This window comes from Miscanthus floridulus, chromosome 10 (assembly GCF_019320115.1).
Source record: "Miscanthus floridulus cultivar M001 chromosome 10, ASM1932011v1, whole genome shotgun sequence".
In the NCBI taxonomy this organism is placed as follows: Eukaryota; Viridiplantae; Streptophyta; class Magnoliopsida; order Poales; family Poaceae; genus Miscanthus; species Miscanthus floridulus.
Window position 1 is genome coordinate 26,996,383 of NC_089589.1, and position 17,760 is coordinate 27,014,142.

Genomic DNA, 17,760 nt, shown 5'->3' on the forward strand with positions numbered 1-17,760 from the left:
AATAGAAAACCTCATGCTCTTTTGCTTTACCAAAACAAAATATTTCGCTTTTATGAAAATTAATTTTGAGCCCCGAAAGTTGCTCAAACGTGCATAGTATCAATTTCATGTTTACCGCCTTCTCAACATCATGGCTCATAAAGATCACTGTGTCATCCGCATATTGTAGAATAGACAAACCATCTTGGACAAGATGAGGAATGACTCCTTCTATCTGGCTTGCTTCCTTGGCCCTAGCAATTAGTATAGCCAACATGTCTGCCACTATATTAAATAGTATTGGAGACATTGGGTCACCTTGCCTTAGGCCTTTTTTTGTCTGGAAATAGGAACCAAGTTGGTCATTCACTTTAATGTTTACATTTCCTCCCTGTGTAAACTGTTGTACCCAAGAACACCACTTCTGAGAGAATCCTTTCATCGCTAAGGTTTGTTGTAAAAAGTTCCATTTTACTTTATCATAAGCCTTTTCAAAATCTATTTTAAAGATTATTCCATCTTACTTTTTCGAGTGGAGTTCATGAATCGTGTCATGGATAATTACTGCGCCCTCCATGATGTTTCTTCCTGGGAGGAAAGCAGTTTGTGTTGGTCTAATGATCTTCTAGGCAACAGTAGACAGTCTATTAGTCGCAACTTTGGTAAAGATCTTAAAAGAAACATTCAACAAACAGATTAGTCTATATTGTTGAATGACTTTCGCATCTTTCTTCTTTGGTAACAAAATTATAGTACCAAAGTTGAGACTATTCAAAGGCAGAGTTCCCTCATGAAATTCCATAAAGAGAGCCATCAGATTGTCTTTTATTAAATCCAAGAAGACCTGATAGAACTCAGGTGGAAAGCCATCCGGTCCTGGTGCCTTATTGTGTTGCATCTGGAACACCGCTGCTCTGACCTCAGACTCAGAAAACACATCAGTTAGAAACTCATTTTCCAGATAAGAGACTTGAGGTATGTCTTGGACCTGGTGCTCCTCCAACACTATAGAAGAGCTCTCTGGGGGACCAAACAGGTTTTTATAATAGTTGGTAATATGTTGTTTTAGTTGAGCATCACCTTCTATTATATTGTTGCCATCCTCCAACTAGAAAATACGAGTTTTTCGATGCCTACCATTAGCCAACAGATGATAATATTTAGTATTAGCATCACCCTCCAGTAGATGTTTTACCTTTGCCCTTTGGTACCATTTAATTTCCTCTTCACGCAGTAGTTCAGCCAATCTCTCATTTAACACATGTTTAAGATTTAGTTCTGTCTAATTAAGCAAAGATATTTCTGCCTTCTTGTCTAGCTCATCGAGTTTGTCTAACAGTTCCTTTTTTCCTTCTTATAAGCCCCACTCACATTTTTTGCCCAGCCTCTGAGGTACTGGCGAAGTCTCCTGATCTTTGCCTGCCACCTCTCTAATGGGCTGCCCTCCACAATTACACTAAGCCAAACATCTCGCACCATGTCACAAAAACCATCCCTAAGCAACCAACCCAATTCAAATTTGAATTGGGGTTGGTAAGCCGAAGATGGACTATTTGTGCTAAATAACAGTGGAGTGTGGTCATAAATGTCTCTGCTCAAAGCAACCACAGTTGAAAGCGGATACTTAGACTCAAAATCCGTACAAACTAGAATCCTATCTAGTTTCTCAAAGGTCTGATTTTGTACGCGATTAGCCTAAGTAAACTTTCTTCCTGTCAGCTCTAATTCTCTAAGATTTAGCGTGTCAATGACTGCATTAAACAGAAAAGGCCATCTATCACTATAGTTTTAATTGTTTTTCTCATTCGGACTACGAATAATGTTAAAATCACCACCTATAACAATAGGTAGGGTGTCTTTTGAACATACTCTAACCAACTCGGATAAGAATTGTGTTTTTAGATCTAATTGAGCAGGGCCATAAACCGAGATTAAATTAAATTTAAAATCAACCTCCTTGTGTCTCAACTTGAACCGAATAAAAAAAATCCCCTTCTTCTATCGGACCAATGTCAAAAATTAAAGGGTTTATACCTAGCATCATACCACTAGACCGACCCCTTGGAGCCATGCAATGCCAAAGAAAATCTCTGCCAGCGCAGATATTATTCAAAGTTGATTGCGAAAAATTGGCTCTCTTGGTCTCTGATAAGGCAATGAAATCTAGGTTCTTTTCTTTTGTCAAGTCAGACAGAAATCTATACTTTTTATGGTCAGCAAAACCATTGCAGTTCCAGAAAATTCCTTTCATTTGGATTGACTTTTAGCTTTTTTTATATTAATTTTGGACCTATATTTTTTGTAATGTGATAAAGGGGTCTGTAGACACAAAGGATCACAGCCCCATCACCTAGGTCTTCAGTAATCTCCGCACAAATGAGGTTTAAAGCATGTAAATCCATATTTTCCTCTAAAGAGCAAACAGATGAGACAACATACACTAGGTTCTTGCTAGATTCCTCTAAATTAAAAAACTCAGATAGTCTATATGACTCCACATCTTTTAAAGATTTTAAAGAACAGGAAACCTCATGCTCATTAACCCCGAGTGAAATTCCTAGTGCACTAGTAGAAGCTAGCAAAATAGAATCATCAAGAGCATCAAAAGAAAGTGGCTGTGATTCTTTACCTTTGATCGAAGATGATTCTAAATTTTTGCGCGCTTTTAACTTCGTTGCCTTCTCCAACGAGTCTTGCTCCGGAGTAGTCGTGTTTCTTTTGCTAGCTCTCACAGGTGACACTGCCCTGCCACTCATTGCCTTAGTTTTTTTTGAGGAGGCCAGAGTCACTTTTAGACTGCAACAGACTAGTCTTCCATTGTGCAGAACCATCAGGAGTCATCCAAGTCTGAGATAGTAACACAACTGGCTTATTTGCATTTTTCTTTTCCGCTGAGACATGTCTTGAAAAGTTCTGCTGGAGTACTGCACCTGTACCAGCCCCCATGCTCTGCTGAGTATCAGCGGCCTATGGTAGGACTGACTGGTTGGTCGTGATATTGCCCAGGTGATGGTCAGTAACTCACTTTACTATTAGAAAACATAATTTAAAATAATCCCCTCACGTTACATCTTATAAAAAATAATTTAAAATACACCATAATGATTTTATAGATTATCCACCTTTATAATTATGGAAGATAATACAAAATAACCTCCTAAATTTACATTCAACATACTTATCGCCACGTTAACTCTCACAAGACGCGTTAGGAAAAGAGAAAAATCCTAAAAAACATCTAGCCTTCAGGAGAACAAGCACCACGGCGTCAGCCCTTCTGCAGTTGATCACTGATGAAGTGAACTTGTGGATCATGTCCTGTCTCAGTAGGTTGAAGTCGCTCATCCAGCTCCTATGGTTCTGAGTATCTCCTGTACGCTTCTTGGTTGCGAGAGCCGTAAAGATGTAATCGTCTTAAGAGGACCACGCAAGGGGAGGGACTTGGGAGGGGATTCCTATCGGTAATCACTGATTACCGTTGTTGTGCGTATAAACTATTCTACTTTCTCCATTCTAAATTATAAGTCCTTTCAAAATTATAGAAAGAATTATAAATGTTTATGACATCAAATAGGTATATTATGAAAATATAATTAATGAAGAATCTAATGATACTTATATAATTAATGAAGAATCTAATGATACTTATATGGTATCATAGATGTTATTATTTTATTATATAAATTTGGTTAAATTTGAGATGCCTTAACTCTTCAAAAAAATCAAATAACTTATAATTTAGGATGGATGGAGTAACATATATGGCAGGAGCAGCCCTCTCTAGCAAATTAGTCCTTTATGTTGAGTTGGATCAAACCCTCTGATGAACTTGTCTTTGGTATTGAACCAGCTCATACGTATTGCGTGCTGGTAAGGTGTTGGGGACGTCACACATGATTTTGAAAGCTCGATTAATTGATCATATACTATGGTAGGTGTTGGGGAATCATACATGGTTATTGTATTATTACGTCACAGCCTTACAGGCTCAGAGGTACTGGCTGGCGCTTCTTACTAGTATAGTAAAATTAAAACACCTACGTACTCCCTGCTCCGTTGACAGTCAGTCAGAACACTCGCATGTCAGCAGTGATGCTACGCACGGGGGCAATAGCACGTTAACTGTTGACAGAGTAAACTCGTTGAGAACATGTCATTGCTGTGCAAGCAGTGACGAAGCGAGAAAAAAATTTAGGAGGGGTTGAACAAAAGAATAGAGCTTTTTTTTTTATTTTCTCTTAACCTTAGCCCCTCCTATCTAATACATGTATGCATAAAATTTTAAAGGAGGACTTAGAAAAACTTCACGTGCTCAGGATGGGTAGGGGGGCTGAAGCTCCACCGCTGGCTACGTCCCTGTGTGCAAGCCGTATTATTCGTAAAAACTAGAAACGGAGTTAAATATTAGCAATGGTTAAATATTATTAGCAATGGTTAAATATTTGCGGCGCACCTCTAGAATGAAGCTTCACCAACAACTTCATGAGCTATTTTTTTTTGCCAAACAACATTTTTCAAAACAGATTCATGGGTGAAGCTCCTTTTCTGTGCTCTCACAGAGAGAAGAGATGAGATAAAGGGTGTGTTTGGTTGAGCTGTGGCTGTGGAAAAAAGCTGCTGTGGGCTGTGAGCTGTGAGAAAGCTGCTATGGGCTGTGAGCTGTAAAAAAGCTGAAAGCTGTTTGGTTAAACAAGTATAAAATATACCTTCTATCTTTATCTCTCTTGAAACAAATATGAAAAAGCTTTTTATACCACCAATTTCGAAAAGCAGAAAGCCAAAAGCCAAAAGCCAAAAGCAGGGTCAGACCAGCTTTCAAAAATATACTATGGAAAAGCAGCTGCTTCTGAAAAAGCAGTCTGAAAAAGCAGCCCCTTTGGTTGGGCTTTTGGCTTTTTGGGCCAAAAGCCAAAGCCAAAAGCCCAACCAAAGGCACCCAAAGCTGAAAAATAGCTTATCCAAGCTTCACTTGCCACCAGTGGGCCCCAGTGTGCATGCATCTCCGATGTGCCCCCAAGAAGTGAGCAACGACGTGTGGAGAAGAAGCGGACGGAGCGTGCCGCTGCCGGGCTAAGGCGTGGGCGCCGCCGCTGCCAAACAAGGAGAGGACACCTGCGCTGCGGCTGTGTGAACGCATGGTGGAGATGTGCCCATGTGTATGTATGATGAATGATTGACACAAGCGTGAGAGCTTTGAGGCTTTCCCGGTTGAGTCATATCTTAAGGCCAATGCCACCGCTGCCCCAGTGCCCCACACCACCGCTCCCCGAGTAAGGCCCTGATAGGAGTCTTGCTTGGATTAAAATAGAGGCCTCAAAAGGGGTCTCCAATTGGTAATCATAATATAGTGTGTTTTATGATGATGGAAAAATACACGTGGCTTCACAATTCACCTGCTTAGTGTGGTTTTGTCTTAATCATATATGGGATATGCAGACAAAGGACCATCTTCCATGCGGAGCAAGCTGCTCAAACATGATGGTAACAGAAAATGATCTGTTTGAAAGTAGATTTCTTGCATAGTTTCAGTTCTTTTCTAATTTCTCTACACTTATATGCTCAACCTTTTCTAGAGGGTTTGTATATGTGTTGCATTGTAATTCTAAAATTCAAATGAAGTATGTATATGTGTCACATGGGAGTTAGGACCACCGTTGACGGTAATTAACACTCATCACAAACCATCAATGTAACTTGCATAAATGGCTAAAATGGATCACCAACATAGACTTAGGGGTTTAAACTAACAAATTTCATGAGTTTTGATGAATCTATGTTTTCGGTAGGATTTAATCAGAAAACCGTCGAGGGGGACCTATTCGTCAAAAGAAATCATGGAATTCTACCACGAGATCAACGTGGGAAGGTTCCAGAATACTCTAGGAGGCTCTCCACCGAAGCAGGTCTCGACCCACTAACATGTGGGGCCGCCCAGCCCCACTGCCAGGTCGCCCGACCTCTGTGGGCCCCACATATCATCCTCTTTGTTATGTCGGTTCTCCACCGCCTCCTAGGATGCATCTCAACCATTATTTCAAGTGGGTTTGATCCAAGAGCTAAGAATTGACACTCCGGGCTATATATATCTGCCTGCACCTCCCCCATAACCCTAATTCATTACCATGTTCAGATCCTGAGAGCTGAGAAGCCAGAAACCATAATTCATATGTCTACCAGGATCAGGGCTAGCAATAAAGAGAAGATTAGTCCTCGATAGGATCTAGACTTGTATTAGAGATAGAGACATAGAGTGAGAGGGAAGAGTTTTGGAGGAGTCCCGGTGAAGGGTCGAGATGCTGACTAGAGGGGGGGTGAATAGTCTTTTCTAAAACTTAATCGCGTTGGCTAACCGATATAAATGCGGAATTAAAACTATCGGTCTAGCCAAGACTATACCCTACGGGCTTTGAGGCGGCGACATAGGTGAAGTTCCATGGCAGTAAGCAGCCTATGCTCTTGGGCTGCTTCTAATTGTAGTAGCCACTTCTTCCACTATGGCGAGCTGCATCCTTGTATCCCCTATCTTCTCTTTCTTCCAACGCTTGATACCTTTTGCCACACGCGCCATTTTGATATGCAAGCGTTTGATCGGAAGAGCGGTGGTGACCGATCTATTCCAAATGTTCTGGACAAGATCTTGGAAGCCATCCATCTTTAGTCCAGTAATTTTCAAAGCGGAAGGAAGTGCTATGATTGTGTTCAAGTTCTCCCTGGAGTAGCAGCGGTGTATGGTCCAACATGAGCGATGGAAGGGAGTGTAAGAAACACGATGGGAAGGACAGCTCCCACTCGGGGGTACATAGTAGTCTGTCGATCCTAGTGAGCGGGGTTTTTCCTGTTGATTGCTCCAGGTTAAAGCGACGGCCATTTAGCCTGATTTCTTTGAGCCTCAAATGATCGATCGTCGCTCTAAATGCCCCCATGAGACGTCGGTTGAGATTGGCGTTGTTCTTATCTTCCGCCTGGTAGATGAGGTTGAAGTCCTCCAGGATGAGCCATCTATCATTCCTCTGGCGGCAGAATGTTTTTCAGTTCTTGGAGGAATTGAAGTTTGGCCTCCTCCCCTTGCGGACCATATACCACCGTAATTTGCCACCTTGTTCCATCTGCCCTCATGTTGATCTGCGCGGTTATAGTGTTTGCGGTAAGTGCAATGTCGAAGAGGTCGAAGAAGTCTTCGTTGACCACAAGGAAAATGCCTCCTCGTGTCTGTTCCGCCGGGAGCACAATATAGGAGTTTTCAAATTTTGCTCTGACTGTTCGGCGAACCACATTACGGTCCATAGCTTGCATCTTTGTTTCTTGTATACATACAATGGTGGCGCCGGTGGTTCTCACGAGCTCACTGGCCGAGTCCTGTCGGGCGCCATCATTTAGTCCCCTGACGTTTCCAGTTAAGTAACTGACAATTCATCTGTGCCATATGTGAACCAATGGGCCCCTATCTAAAATATTCTTTGGAAGGAGACAAGTAGGAAGGCGTCTGTTGGTTCAGCAGAGGCAACAGGCACAGAGGTAAGCACACAGAGGCATATGCACCGAGATAACACACATAGATTACTAAAGCATCAACTTGGAGTGGCCGATACAACTGAAAAGCCGCTGGCTGTCGGCACAATGATACAAAGCACTCGCTTCCTGCTCGCTGAGTTCTTGCTACATCTAACTACCAGCTGACGGTTCATTGCCGTGGGGTGGGTTGGTGACTATAGGCCTCTGGCTGTCGCCGAACCCAAGCACCATGACTGATGGTCACAAAAGATGTGGAGCTCCAAGAGCTTCCGCAGTGGCAAGCGATCACTAACATTATTACATCGGTGAACCCATTTGCGCCAGTAGGCATCTAGGCGTGCGGCAGCGCCGCCTCCGCGTCGAGGCCACACAAAACTGTCATTGCCTTCACGGCGTCGTCGTTAAGCGGTCCCTTGAACAAGCTGAAGTAGCGCAGCAACGCGTCGTCATGGGTGAGTCCTTCCCTGTCGAGGATGCCCAGTCTTTCATCAGCACTAGCCTAGCCTTCGCTTGGGTGTCGCCCCTTGGCCAATTCAGGCGGCTATGCGGACGTTCCTTCGCGCGGGACCAGTGGCCTCTTGCGTCGCTATGGTGTGCTGTGCTGGCACGCCGGGACCTACAAGATGGGTGGAGGCAGGGGCTGTGAAATCCCCTGTAGGAATTCAGATACCAGTGCAGCATTGGCAGTCGTCATTTGGCCAACATTGTTTACCTCCTCGGCGTTGGCATTCTGTTCCGACAGCAGGTGGTGAAGGCCATTTGCCATGCATGTGCGACTGGAGCAGGTGCTGGCCATCCCGCGGACACGGCGCCTAGAGTAGACGACGCCAGGGCTGAAGTGCACCACCAGGGCGTTTTTGGCCGGCTGTGCGTGCACGCGGTGCGTGCGAAGAGGACCTGACTGCCTAGCGTAGACCTGGCCCGTGCGGAAGCATCGATCAGCCGCGAGGCACGAATGCTGCTGTGTCGGCAACGTCATGGTCGTTGATGGGGGGGACCTGTAGTTCATTCATACATGAAGGAGATACATTTCCGGTCAGGTGCACCGAAGAGTAGCTGTTCGGTGGTGCGTCCGTGCCTTGTGCAGCGGCACCAGGAGGGTCGTTCGGTTCGTAGGTTGGAGGGGCAGAGACCGAAGGGATGAAGGGCAAATCGTCGCATTGACTTTGTTTTGCATGCACCTTGGGAGGACTTGGCGACGGGTGGTGGTTGTTGCCGTTGCCTCCGTTGAAGTCAGGTGACTTGCAGCGCAGGCGCGGCGATAGTGATTTTGAGCGCGGCGTCTTGTTCCTCGGCTTCGAGCGCGCGTGCCTGTGCGGCCTCCGGTGGGGCGCCCTTTCCCTGCTTCGGCCCCTGGTTCTGCGGTGGACATCAACCGGGCGGATGGCGAGGTGCTGTCGAGCCCCTGTGCCAGCGTCTGCAGTGTCGCCTTGGGTCGGTTGCCGGGCACCATGGCTAGCTGCGACGCCGCCTGTGGTCGTCTGGTGAGCAACACGGCCATCCACGTCGTTGTGCAGTGGGCGTCAGCGGCCCCCACGTTCCGGGCTGTGGTGTCGATGGCCACTGTGCCTGGACACTGAGCGCTCCCGCTCACGGTCCTTGGGTGCCCGCGAAAGGCTTAGGGTGAGCCGCGAGTACCATTTGTCCCCCTGGCGTTCACGGCGGCCACGATGGTCACTGTCGTCGTCACGGTGGCTGCCATGGGTGTCAGCCGGAGGAGGGTCGTGGCGGTCGCGCGGCATCCTTTCTCCATCCACGATCCCGTAGTCCCACGTGTAGACCCGGGGAGCAGCCGCATGGCCGTCTCTGTCCGGAGGGTCCTCCACCATGTCAAGGTGCACCAGCACCCTGAAGGTGAGTCCCCGGCGGCCGCGAGCAGCCTGCGAACTGTGGGCCTCTGCCTTCCTACATGACAAAGTCAGCCAGGTTACTTTTGGGATGTCGGACGGGTTGTGCGTCCATGCCCAGATGCAGAGAGCCCTGGTGTCGGCACGGTCTAGCGAGGTCTTCTTGACGTAGTCGAGGTCACAAGCTCTGGCGACTGCCCTCTTGGCGATGCTCTAGTTCCAGGCGTTGAGGGGGATGCCCTCGAGGCATAGGCGGACGCGGTACTTGAGGTCGCAGATGTCGTCGTGTGTCACCAGCTGCCATGGCCTTGTGTGGATGTCGAGGTTGCGATAGGGGAAGGTCCCCCGCGCCACCGCTTCATCGCGGTGGTGGCGGTGCTTGAAGTCGACGAAGAAGTCCTCGGGCGCATGCCTGATGACGGTGACATCATCCAGACGAACCGGAAACTGGTGGCAGATGGCCCTCTTGATGAGCTCCGGCTCAGCCACCGGCCAGTTCCCCCCCTAGCCAGGCCACCATGCCATGCATGGAGAGGCGGTCGAGCTCCTGGTCCATAGTGTCGACGGAGAAGGCCACGGCACAGGTGTCCAGGGGATGAACAGAGGGGTCCCCGGGCCTGGCCATGTCGCACACTTGCAGAGGTGGGAAGTTTGTGTCATCGAGGGGAGGAGGAGCAGCCTTGTGGGGGGGGGGGGGGGGGGGTTGCTGCCTGGCGGCTGAAGATCTGGCAAAGCACACATTGCTTTTATGCCCCCAGCGGCCGCAAGAGAAGCAGCGCACTGGATCCCTGCAGTTCGCCGCGGCGTGGCCAGGGGAGAGGCAGCGGAAGCATTTACCTCTCAAGCGCCGCAGCAGCTCCTCGCTGAGGTGATGGTGCGCTGAAATGACCTGGGTGGTTGAGGGTGTTGAATGCGCCTTGGTCTTGAACTCGGGGAGACGCCACCAATATCTCGGGCGCACCATTGACCAGCCATCCTCACCTTCGCGTGAGTGTGCCGCACCGGCCCTCTGCCACGCCCTGGTGACAGCTCTGGGTCTCCCCCCTCGGGAAGGGAAATCCCCTTCAAAGCTGGGCGGAGACTGGAGTGGTGGAGATGACAGCCCGGCGGAATGAGCGCTGCGCCTCCCCGTAGCGGATCTGAGGCAAGATTTGGTAGGCGCAGCACTGGCGGGGTAGTAATGCCTCACCGGACGGCAGCAGAGGGTAGAGGCGAACTTGACGCGTCTGGACGACGTGCCTCCGTCCTTTCCGACCCGGCAGCAACAACAGTGGACACGACGGTGGTGGCGCCGAGGCGGAGGTTTGGCCTCGGAAAGGGGACAGTGGACTCGCCACGAGCCGCAGCGAGTGTAGCGGGTGCAGCGGCGGACGCGCCGGGGACCGGGCGGCGGGGATGCGGCGCACGGGTGAGCAGCGGCGGGAGGGTTGCTCGATCTGTGGCCATGAGCCACCGCGAGCAGCGCGAGCGGGATGGGGAGGATGGCCGTGGGGAGGGGAGCGCGCAGAAACACGCGGGGACCGGGGGCCGCGGCCGGCGGTGGCGGATCTGGGCTGGTGGGCGGCGTACGGGGGCGGGGGCAGGGGTGGGGGCGGAGGAGGGGAGCGTAACGGTTCCATTCCTCTACAGGTTTCAAGATATTAGTTTCAGTGTGTAAAACGCACCCTCTGTTTTGAAATAATGGTTACCATTTGACTTTACTATTCAAAATTTGTCAACTGATAGGCTAGTGAAAATGATATTTTTAGCATTGTCAAAAGTATTTAATTTCAAATTCAACTTGTGTGTTTACAGTTACAGGTGAAATATCAAAGTGAAGAGTGATAATTTTCTTTTAATCTGAGGCATTGTGCTTTTTTTTGAGTGGCTAGCTAATCACATATTTGGTCAAGATCCTGATTTTAGTCAACGTGATCATTACTTGATAACCTTCATGATACTTGCGTTCTGAAGGTAATACTCTCTGATTCAAATGTACCTGGAGAAGGTGAACACAAGATAATGTCTTTCATCCGGGGACAACGGAGCCTAGAGAACTATGATCCAAACACAAGGCACTGCTTGTATGGACTGGTACGACGGACATGGACTAACTAAATATTTGAATATTTTTCTACTGTGACACACCATTGATCTTCTGATTGTTCTTTTTATTGTGCCTATTTTACACTCCGAATATCATTACAGGATGCGGACCTAATAATGCTCGCTTTGGCATCTCATGAACTTCACTTTTCGATTTTGCGTGAGGTCTGTTAATCCATCCTTGTGTGAACTCCTAGCTTCATCCATACTATGATAGTTTTGGCAAACCGCATTTAGTTAATTGGATTTAGCAAGCAACGGTGTATTGAAGTTAAATGAAGTTGCAGAATTTTGTAAATATTGAGTGAGAATAGCCCTTTTGTTAACTTGAACAGGATGTGTTACCGCATAATCTGCCAGAAAATTGCATCCCTCTATCTAAAGAACTGTTCAAAACTGAAGATTTCTCGAGAAAGTGTAGAGGATGGTTCCCCAAAGTAACAGAAACAGCTCATAGGCACAGGTCTCCCAAGAAACCTTATCAGGTTTGTTCCTCAGAGATGATAACAGGGTGCTTCCATTTTAATTTTTCATATAACACCATCTTCTTGCAGTTTTTGAACATATGGGTTCTGAGGGAGTATCTAGAGCTTGATTTGAAGATACCAAACCCGGTTGTCAAAACGGATATCGAAAGGCTCATAGATGACTTCATATTTATTTGTTTCCTGATAGGAAATGACTTCATTCCACATATTCCTTCAGTTGAGATACATGAGGTGTGCTTATGCCGTCTGATTCTGACAGCTTAACAGCAAACAGTATAGTTATTGTCACATCCTTTCACATGTTCCCCACTGCAAAAAAAGTGGGATTTTTTCCTTAATTTGTCTTCGACGTGGCAGGGTGCAATTGATCTGCTATTGGAAGTGTACAAACAAGCATTTAACAAAATGGGAGGCTATATTGTGAGCACCGAGAAGGTACATGCAAAATCGAACTATATTAATTTCATTGATTACTTGTTGAGTTATGTTTTGATGTACTTCTGTTGCTACCAAAAACAGTTAAAAGACAAACATGCTGTATACCTTGAAGTTTCGACGTTGGAAAAGTTTTTTCATGAACTGTCCTTGTGTGAAGAGAAAATCTTTCTTAAAAGATATGAACTGCGAGAGGTATGTTAGAAAACTTATGATCCTTTGGTCAAAGTGTACAATAGTGCCAATTGGAACTTGTTGATTACATGCAGAGGTCACAGCGCAAATTCGTGCACCAAGCTGCTGAAGAATGGAAAGAAAGAAACTATGACAATATGGTGAGGGCTATATACAGCTAAAAGTTTTGTCCTGATTACTGTCATATTCATTTTTTTAATCTCAAGCTTTCTTCTACTTAGGAAGAAAATCCTGATGGTCCAGATTTGACAGTAAAGTCTTTTTCAACAAACTGCAGTATTTCCACCTACAGCCAAGACGAGTCAGATGTAGGGAAGAGCTTACCTATTTTTTTCTACTTTTATTGGATATCTGGCAATACCTTATCATTTCTCCTAAACTTATTTTCCAAAGTCCATCCATATTATTGCTTGTTTTGAATTTGATTCTCCTGTTGCTTAGGTAATTGTAAATACCTTAGAGCTGAGGCGAAACTTAAAGGATACTCTTCGTAACAAGCAAGACCTTATAAAAAGTGGAGCCTATAAACATGACGCGGTTAGTAGCGCCTATTTGAGAAAATATTTCACATATGTGCAAAGTTTGACATGCCATTGCAGGTAAGATTGGGATTGTCGGGATGGAAGTCTCGATTCTACAGGGAAAAGTTTGGTGTGGAAAAATCTAATGAAGTTGGGAAGCTGAAGAATGACATGGTTATGATTTTTCCTGTTTCTCTGTGCAGATAAAATTTTAATACCAGTGGGCGTTTTGAAGAGACATCATATTTTGTTAACTTTCTCTATCACTGGCTTAATTTAGGTTCAAAAGTATATGGAAGGACTTTGTTGGGTGCTGCAGTACTATTTTGCAGATGTGCCATCGTGGAGCTGGTAGGATATACATATTTATGATCAGAGCTTTCATTTGTACATGTATCTCCTTATACATTGTACTAGTATGCTTCCACTGTTTCGAAATCGAATGATGAATAGTTCAAATAATTGATAATCTTGATAAATAATTCCACATGAGTGATGTATGACTGCTAATTCTTATGGACATGTACTAGCGAATGTTTCCATTCTATGTATTATGCATAGCATGTCTGTTTTGTTTTCTGCAGGTACTATCCCTTCTATTATGCTCCTTTTGCATCTGATTTTGAAGGGCTATCTCAGTTCAAGATATCTTTCACCATTGATAAGCCACTAAGTCCATTCGATCAGCTCATGGCAGTTTTTCCAAAAGAAAGGCACGTGATCTATTCTTTATTTTATAATGCACATTCTTCATCGCAATGTTTTAATTGAAATTTAAGTTTATTTTCTTTCGCAGCTCATGTGCACTACCAAAGTGTTACAGAGAACTGATGGAAAATGAAGAGTCTTTAATACATAAATTCTATCCGTCAGGTGTACTTGTTATTCTAAAGTCATCATATAATCTGAGTACCATATACTGAACTAAATGGGAATTTATTTTTCTCACCAGATGTACAGATTGATACCCATGGGAAACGTTTCTTGTGGCAAGTAAGTGATTATTCCATATATATGAGTTCATAATATAAGGCTAGGTTACCCATATTTTGATGCACATTGGCAACATGTAAGACCCCACATTGGCTAGTTGTAAAAGAAAAAAAAGAAAGCCTTCTTCACTCATGCTAGTTTTCTCGGAAATAAATTGTTTCAGGGTATTGCAATGTTGCCATTCATTGATGAAAAGCTGCTGATTCTGGCTACCAAGACGGTGGAGGACAAACTTGCAGTAAAAGAAATTGCCTACCTTCTATGCAAATTGTCTACTAGAGTATGTTGCACGTGATCGTTTTACATTGTTTTTATTTTATAGGTACATGAGATAAATAGGAACACAGTTCGGCAGGAGAAGATCTTCCTGAGGAACTCAAATACTCTACCAACTGGTGCAGCATTTGCGAAGACATCTGACTGTTTGTCAAAAAAGCTTCCGACAGATCAATCTACCAGGTACAATCAAGTCTGAACTGATGCTACGTATGCATTTCTTCTATTTCTGAGCAACTTATAAGAATGTTGCTAAATCCTAAATTTCATTCCACATAGTGAACTTGGAGGGTGGTTGTCGCCTGTCAACGACGATAGTATAAGCTGTGGTTTCTTCCGTTCACCGATAAGAGATCTACAGGACATTAGGAATGACCAGACAATGTATGTTTTCTCTTGACCCTATCATATTCAGGCAGTAATTTTCTAAGAAAAGAAGTCATCCTTTAATTTTCACTACATATTCCTGTGTATGTTTCAGATCATTCTTGTTCTTCAACCCAGAACCAGTGCAAATCATTTCAAGGCTACTTGATAATGTCAAAAAACCTGAAAAGGTATATTCAGATATCTCTTTGGCTGCACATTTCATTCGTTCACTGGGCATTTGGCACCATACCGCCAGTTTGCCATCATCTCTGAAAGAAATCATGTCTTTTGCAGACTATAACTGAAACTTGGATTCCAAAGAGGCCGCTGTGGCACACCTATCCTGGTAGCCGACCACCGCCTGAAACCATCCCAACCGTGGCAGAGCCGCAGCCGATGATCAGCGGCTTTGGACGTGGGAGAGGGAGAGCCATCACTGCCGAGACAGCGCTAGGCAGCGGCCGCGGCTACGGGAGAGGTTTCCATGGGGCTGACATGGCGCAAAGCCGAGGCAGCAGGAATGACAGAGGTGGTGCCTACACTTACCAGCCGGACGGAAGCGCTTGTGCAAGAAGAGGGCAGTACGGCCCCACGTTCCACAGGCAGCAGACGGCTTGGCGCCCAGTTGGAAATTCAGGCAGCCGTGGTGGGAGCGAGCAGCGCCGTGGTTGGTAGAACAGGAGAGAGATGTCAGGGATGCGATGAACTGATGCCTCACCATTTTGTCCGCAACAGCAGGAATGCTTATGTTGATTTCTGAAACTATGTGTGATATGTCAAACTAGAGGTGCTTTGGCACAATGTTCGCTCGTTCCTTGCTTGTTTGGATTGAGACAGAAGAATGGTTTATTTGCGTTGCTAATCTTCGGTATGTCAGCTTCTCCCATTTCATCCCGTCTGTTTTGTATAGCGAATGTTGTGTCAGGGAACAAGGCTCCCCTGAGCGAACAAATCGACTTTGCACAGCGAACTTTAGGAATCCTATCTTAATGGAACTGATTAGAGCCTTAACGGAGACACTACATTAATTCTCGCCAGATGTACTAGAAAAAAAAATAAATACTAAAAATTCTCACAATAAATAAAAATATCTGGCATTTAATTGGTACACCCTAATAATCATCATCGATAATAGTCATTGGAGCTATTATAATTTATAAATTACTCACCATCATTATGAAAAATACATAAAGTAAGCCTCAAATTTTGCATCTAAAGTATCCACCCCTGTCATTACGAAAGACAGTTCAAAATAACCACATAATTTTTATAAAAATTACTCACATGTCATTATGAAAAATAATTAAAAACAACTCTCTAAATTTACATCTAAATTACTTTTTTTAGATAAATGATAGTTTATATCTGGCTTCATCTACCTTAGGGTAAAATCAGGCCAATTATTACAAAGTTCGGTATAGCGACCATCACACAACCCACAGGGATCATAAGCTTACAAGTAGACACTAGGACAACAAAGCGGAAAGTAAAGTTATGACTAATGAAGACCAATAAACCAAGTCAATAACCATCCATTGAAATTAAAGAAGTGCAATGCTGATGTCTCCAGATGTTGTCCAATAAGAATCAAGTGTACAGCACGCCACAAGAACTTAGCATAATAACATTGAAAAAAGGTGTTGAATAGTTTCTGGACGGTGACAGAAGCAACATTTCGTATCGCCATTCCAGCTTCGTCGTGCAAGATTGTCCTTGGTTAAGATCACACCTCTTTTTAAATACCACAAGAATATTTTTATTTTTGAAGGAATTTTGATCTGCCATAAATCCTGTGACACTCTGACCCTATTGTTAATTAGTGCAGCATACATAGATTTAACAGAAAATGTACTAGATGAATGTAATGCCCAAACAAACACATCCCTTTCCCCTGTAAGTTCACATCTTGTAACGAGGCAACAATTCTATGCCAATCCTTTAGATTTCTACCCCCTAAATTCCAGCGAAAGGAAATGTTCAGCGGGATTGATGCAAGTACAGTTGCCACAGAATCCTGCTTTCTTCTCATAATATTGAACAACGAGGGAAATTTATTTTTTAATGGTTGGTTTCCCAACCAGGTGTCCATCCAAAAACGAGTTTGTGACCCGTCTTTTACTTTGAATGAACCAAAAGTCATGAAACTATCTTTTACATTCATCAGTCCTTTCCAGAAGTGAGAATCAGTGGGCCTTTTGGTATAGCTCCCTATAGTTTTATCTTTTATATATTTATTTCTCAATAATTCTTGCCACATGCCATCCTCATTTAACAGCTTGAAGAGCCATTTACTCATCAGGCATTTGTTTTGTAAATCCAAATTATGTATGCTAAAACCACCCTGTATTTTTGGTTGACACATAATTTCCCATTTGTCCAGTCTATATTTTCGCTTGTGATGGTCGCTTTATTTTCGCTTGTGATGGTCGCTTTGCCAGTAGAATCTTGATCTAAAGCAGTCGATCTTTTCTAATACTCCTTTTGGGAGTTCAAAGAAAGACATCATAAACATCGGTAAGCTAGAGAGCACCGAGTTTATTAAGACCAAGCGACCTCCTAAAGAAAGCATCTTACCTTTCCAACCGCTAAGCTTGTTTTCAATTCTGTTCTCTATTGGCTGCCAATCTTTATTACTCAGTTTCCTAGTGTGCATAGGTAAACCAAGGTACCGAAAGGGAAACTTACCCACCCCACACCCAAACAACTGCGAATAGAAAACCTCATGCTCTTTTGCTTTACCAAAACAAAATATTTCGCTTTTATGAAAATTAATTTTGAGCCCCGAAAGTTGCTCAAACGTGCATAGTATCAATTTCATGTTTACCGCCTTCTCAACATCATGGCTCATAAAGATCACTGTGTCATCCGCATATTGTAGAATAGACAAACCATCTTGGACAAGATGAGGAATGACTCCTTCTATCTGGCTTGCTTCCTTGGCCCTAGCAATTAGTATAGCCAACATGTCTGCCACTATATTAAATAGTATTGGAGACATTGGGTCACCTTGCCTTAGGCCTTTTTTTGTCTGGAAATAGGAACCAAGTTGGTCATTCACTT

General features: G+C 44.5%; 1 protein-coding gene across 1 annotated transcript; it reads left to right on the plus strand.

Annotated features, from left to right (window-relative positions):
* The first annotated feature begins 11,274 nt into the window (after positions 1 to 11,274).
* LOC136489887 (5'-3' exoribonuclease 3-like) lies at positions 11,275 to 15,564 on the plus strand. Its single transcript, XM_066486397.1, has 19 exons — positions 11,275 to 11,411; positions 11,526 to 11,588; positions 11,759 to 11,908; positions 11,978 to 12,142; positions 12,269 to 12,346; positions 12,431 to 12,541; positions 12,616 to 12,681; positions 12,763 to 12,849; positions 12,983 to 13,078; positions 13,141 to 13,236; positions 13,343 to 13,413; positions 13,647 to 13,775; positions 13,859 to 13,935; positions 14,015 to 14,055; positions 14,219 to 14,293; positions 14,378 to 14,514; positions 14,611 to 14,715; positions 14,813 to 14,888; positions 14,995 to 15,564. Exons 1-19 carry the CDS (start codon positions 11,340 to 11,342, stop codon positions 15,373 to 15,375), a joined length of 2,076 nt encoding a protein of 691 aa, XP_066342494.1. The 5' UTR covers positions 11,275 to 11,339; the 3' UTR covers positions 15,376 to 15,564.
* Positions 15,565 to 17,760: the final 2,196 nt, after the last annotated feature.

Bases quoted from the DNA above. Each gene is read 5' to 3' on its own strand.
- LOC136489887 (XM_066486397.1), top strand. From the start codon at position 11,340: ATGTCTTTCATCCGGGGACAACGGAGCCTAGAGAACTATGATCCAAAC. The intron at 11,909-11,977 runs GTTTGTTCCTCA...ATCTTCTTGCAG, and splicing joins CTCCCAAGAAACCTTATCAG to TTTTTGAACATATGGGTTCT. The intron at 14,515-14,610 runs GTACAATCAAGT...CATTCCACATAG, and splicing joins CCGACAGATCAATCTACCAG to TGAACTTGGAGGGTGGTTGT.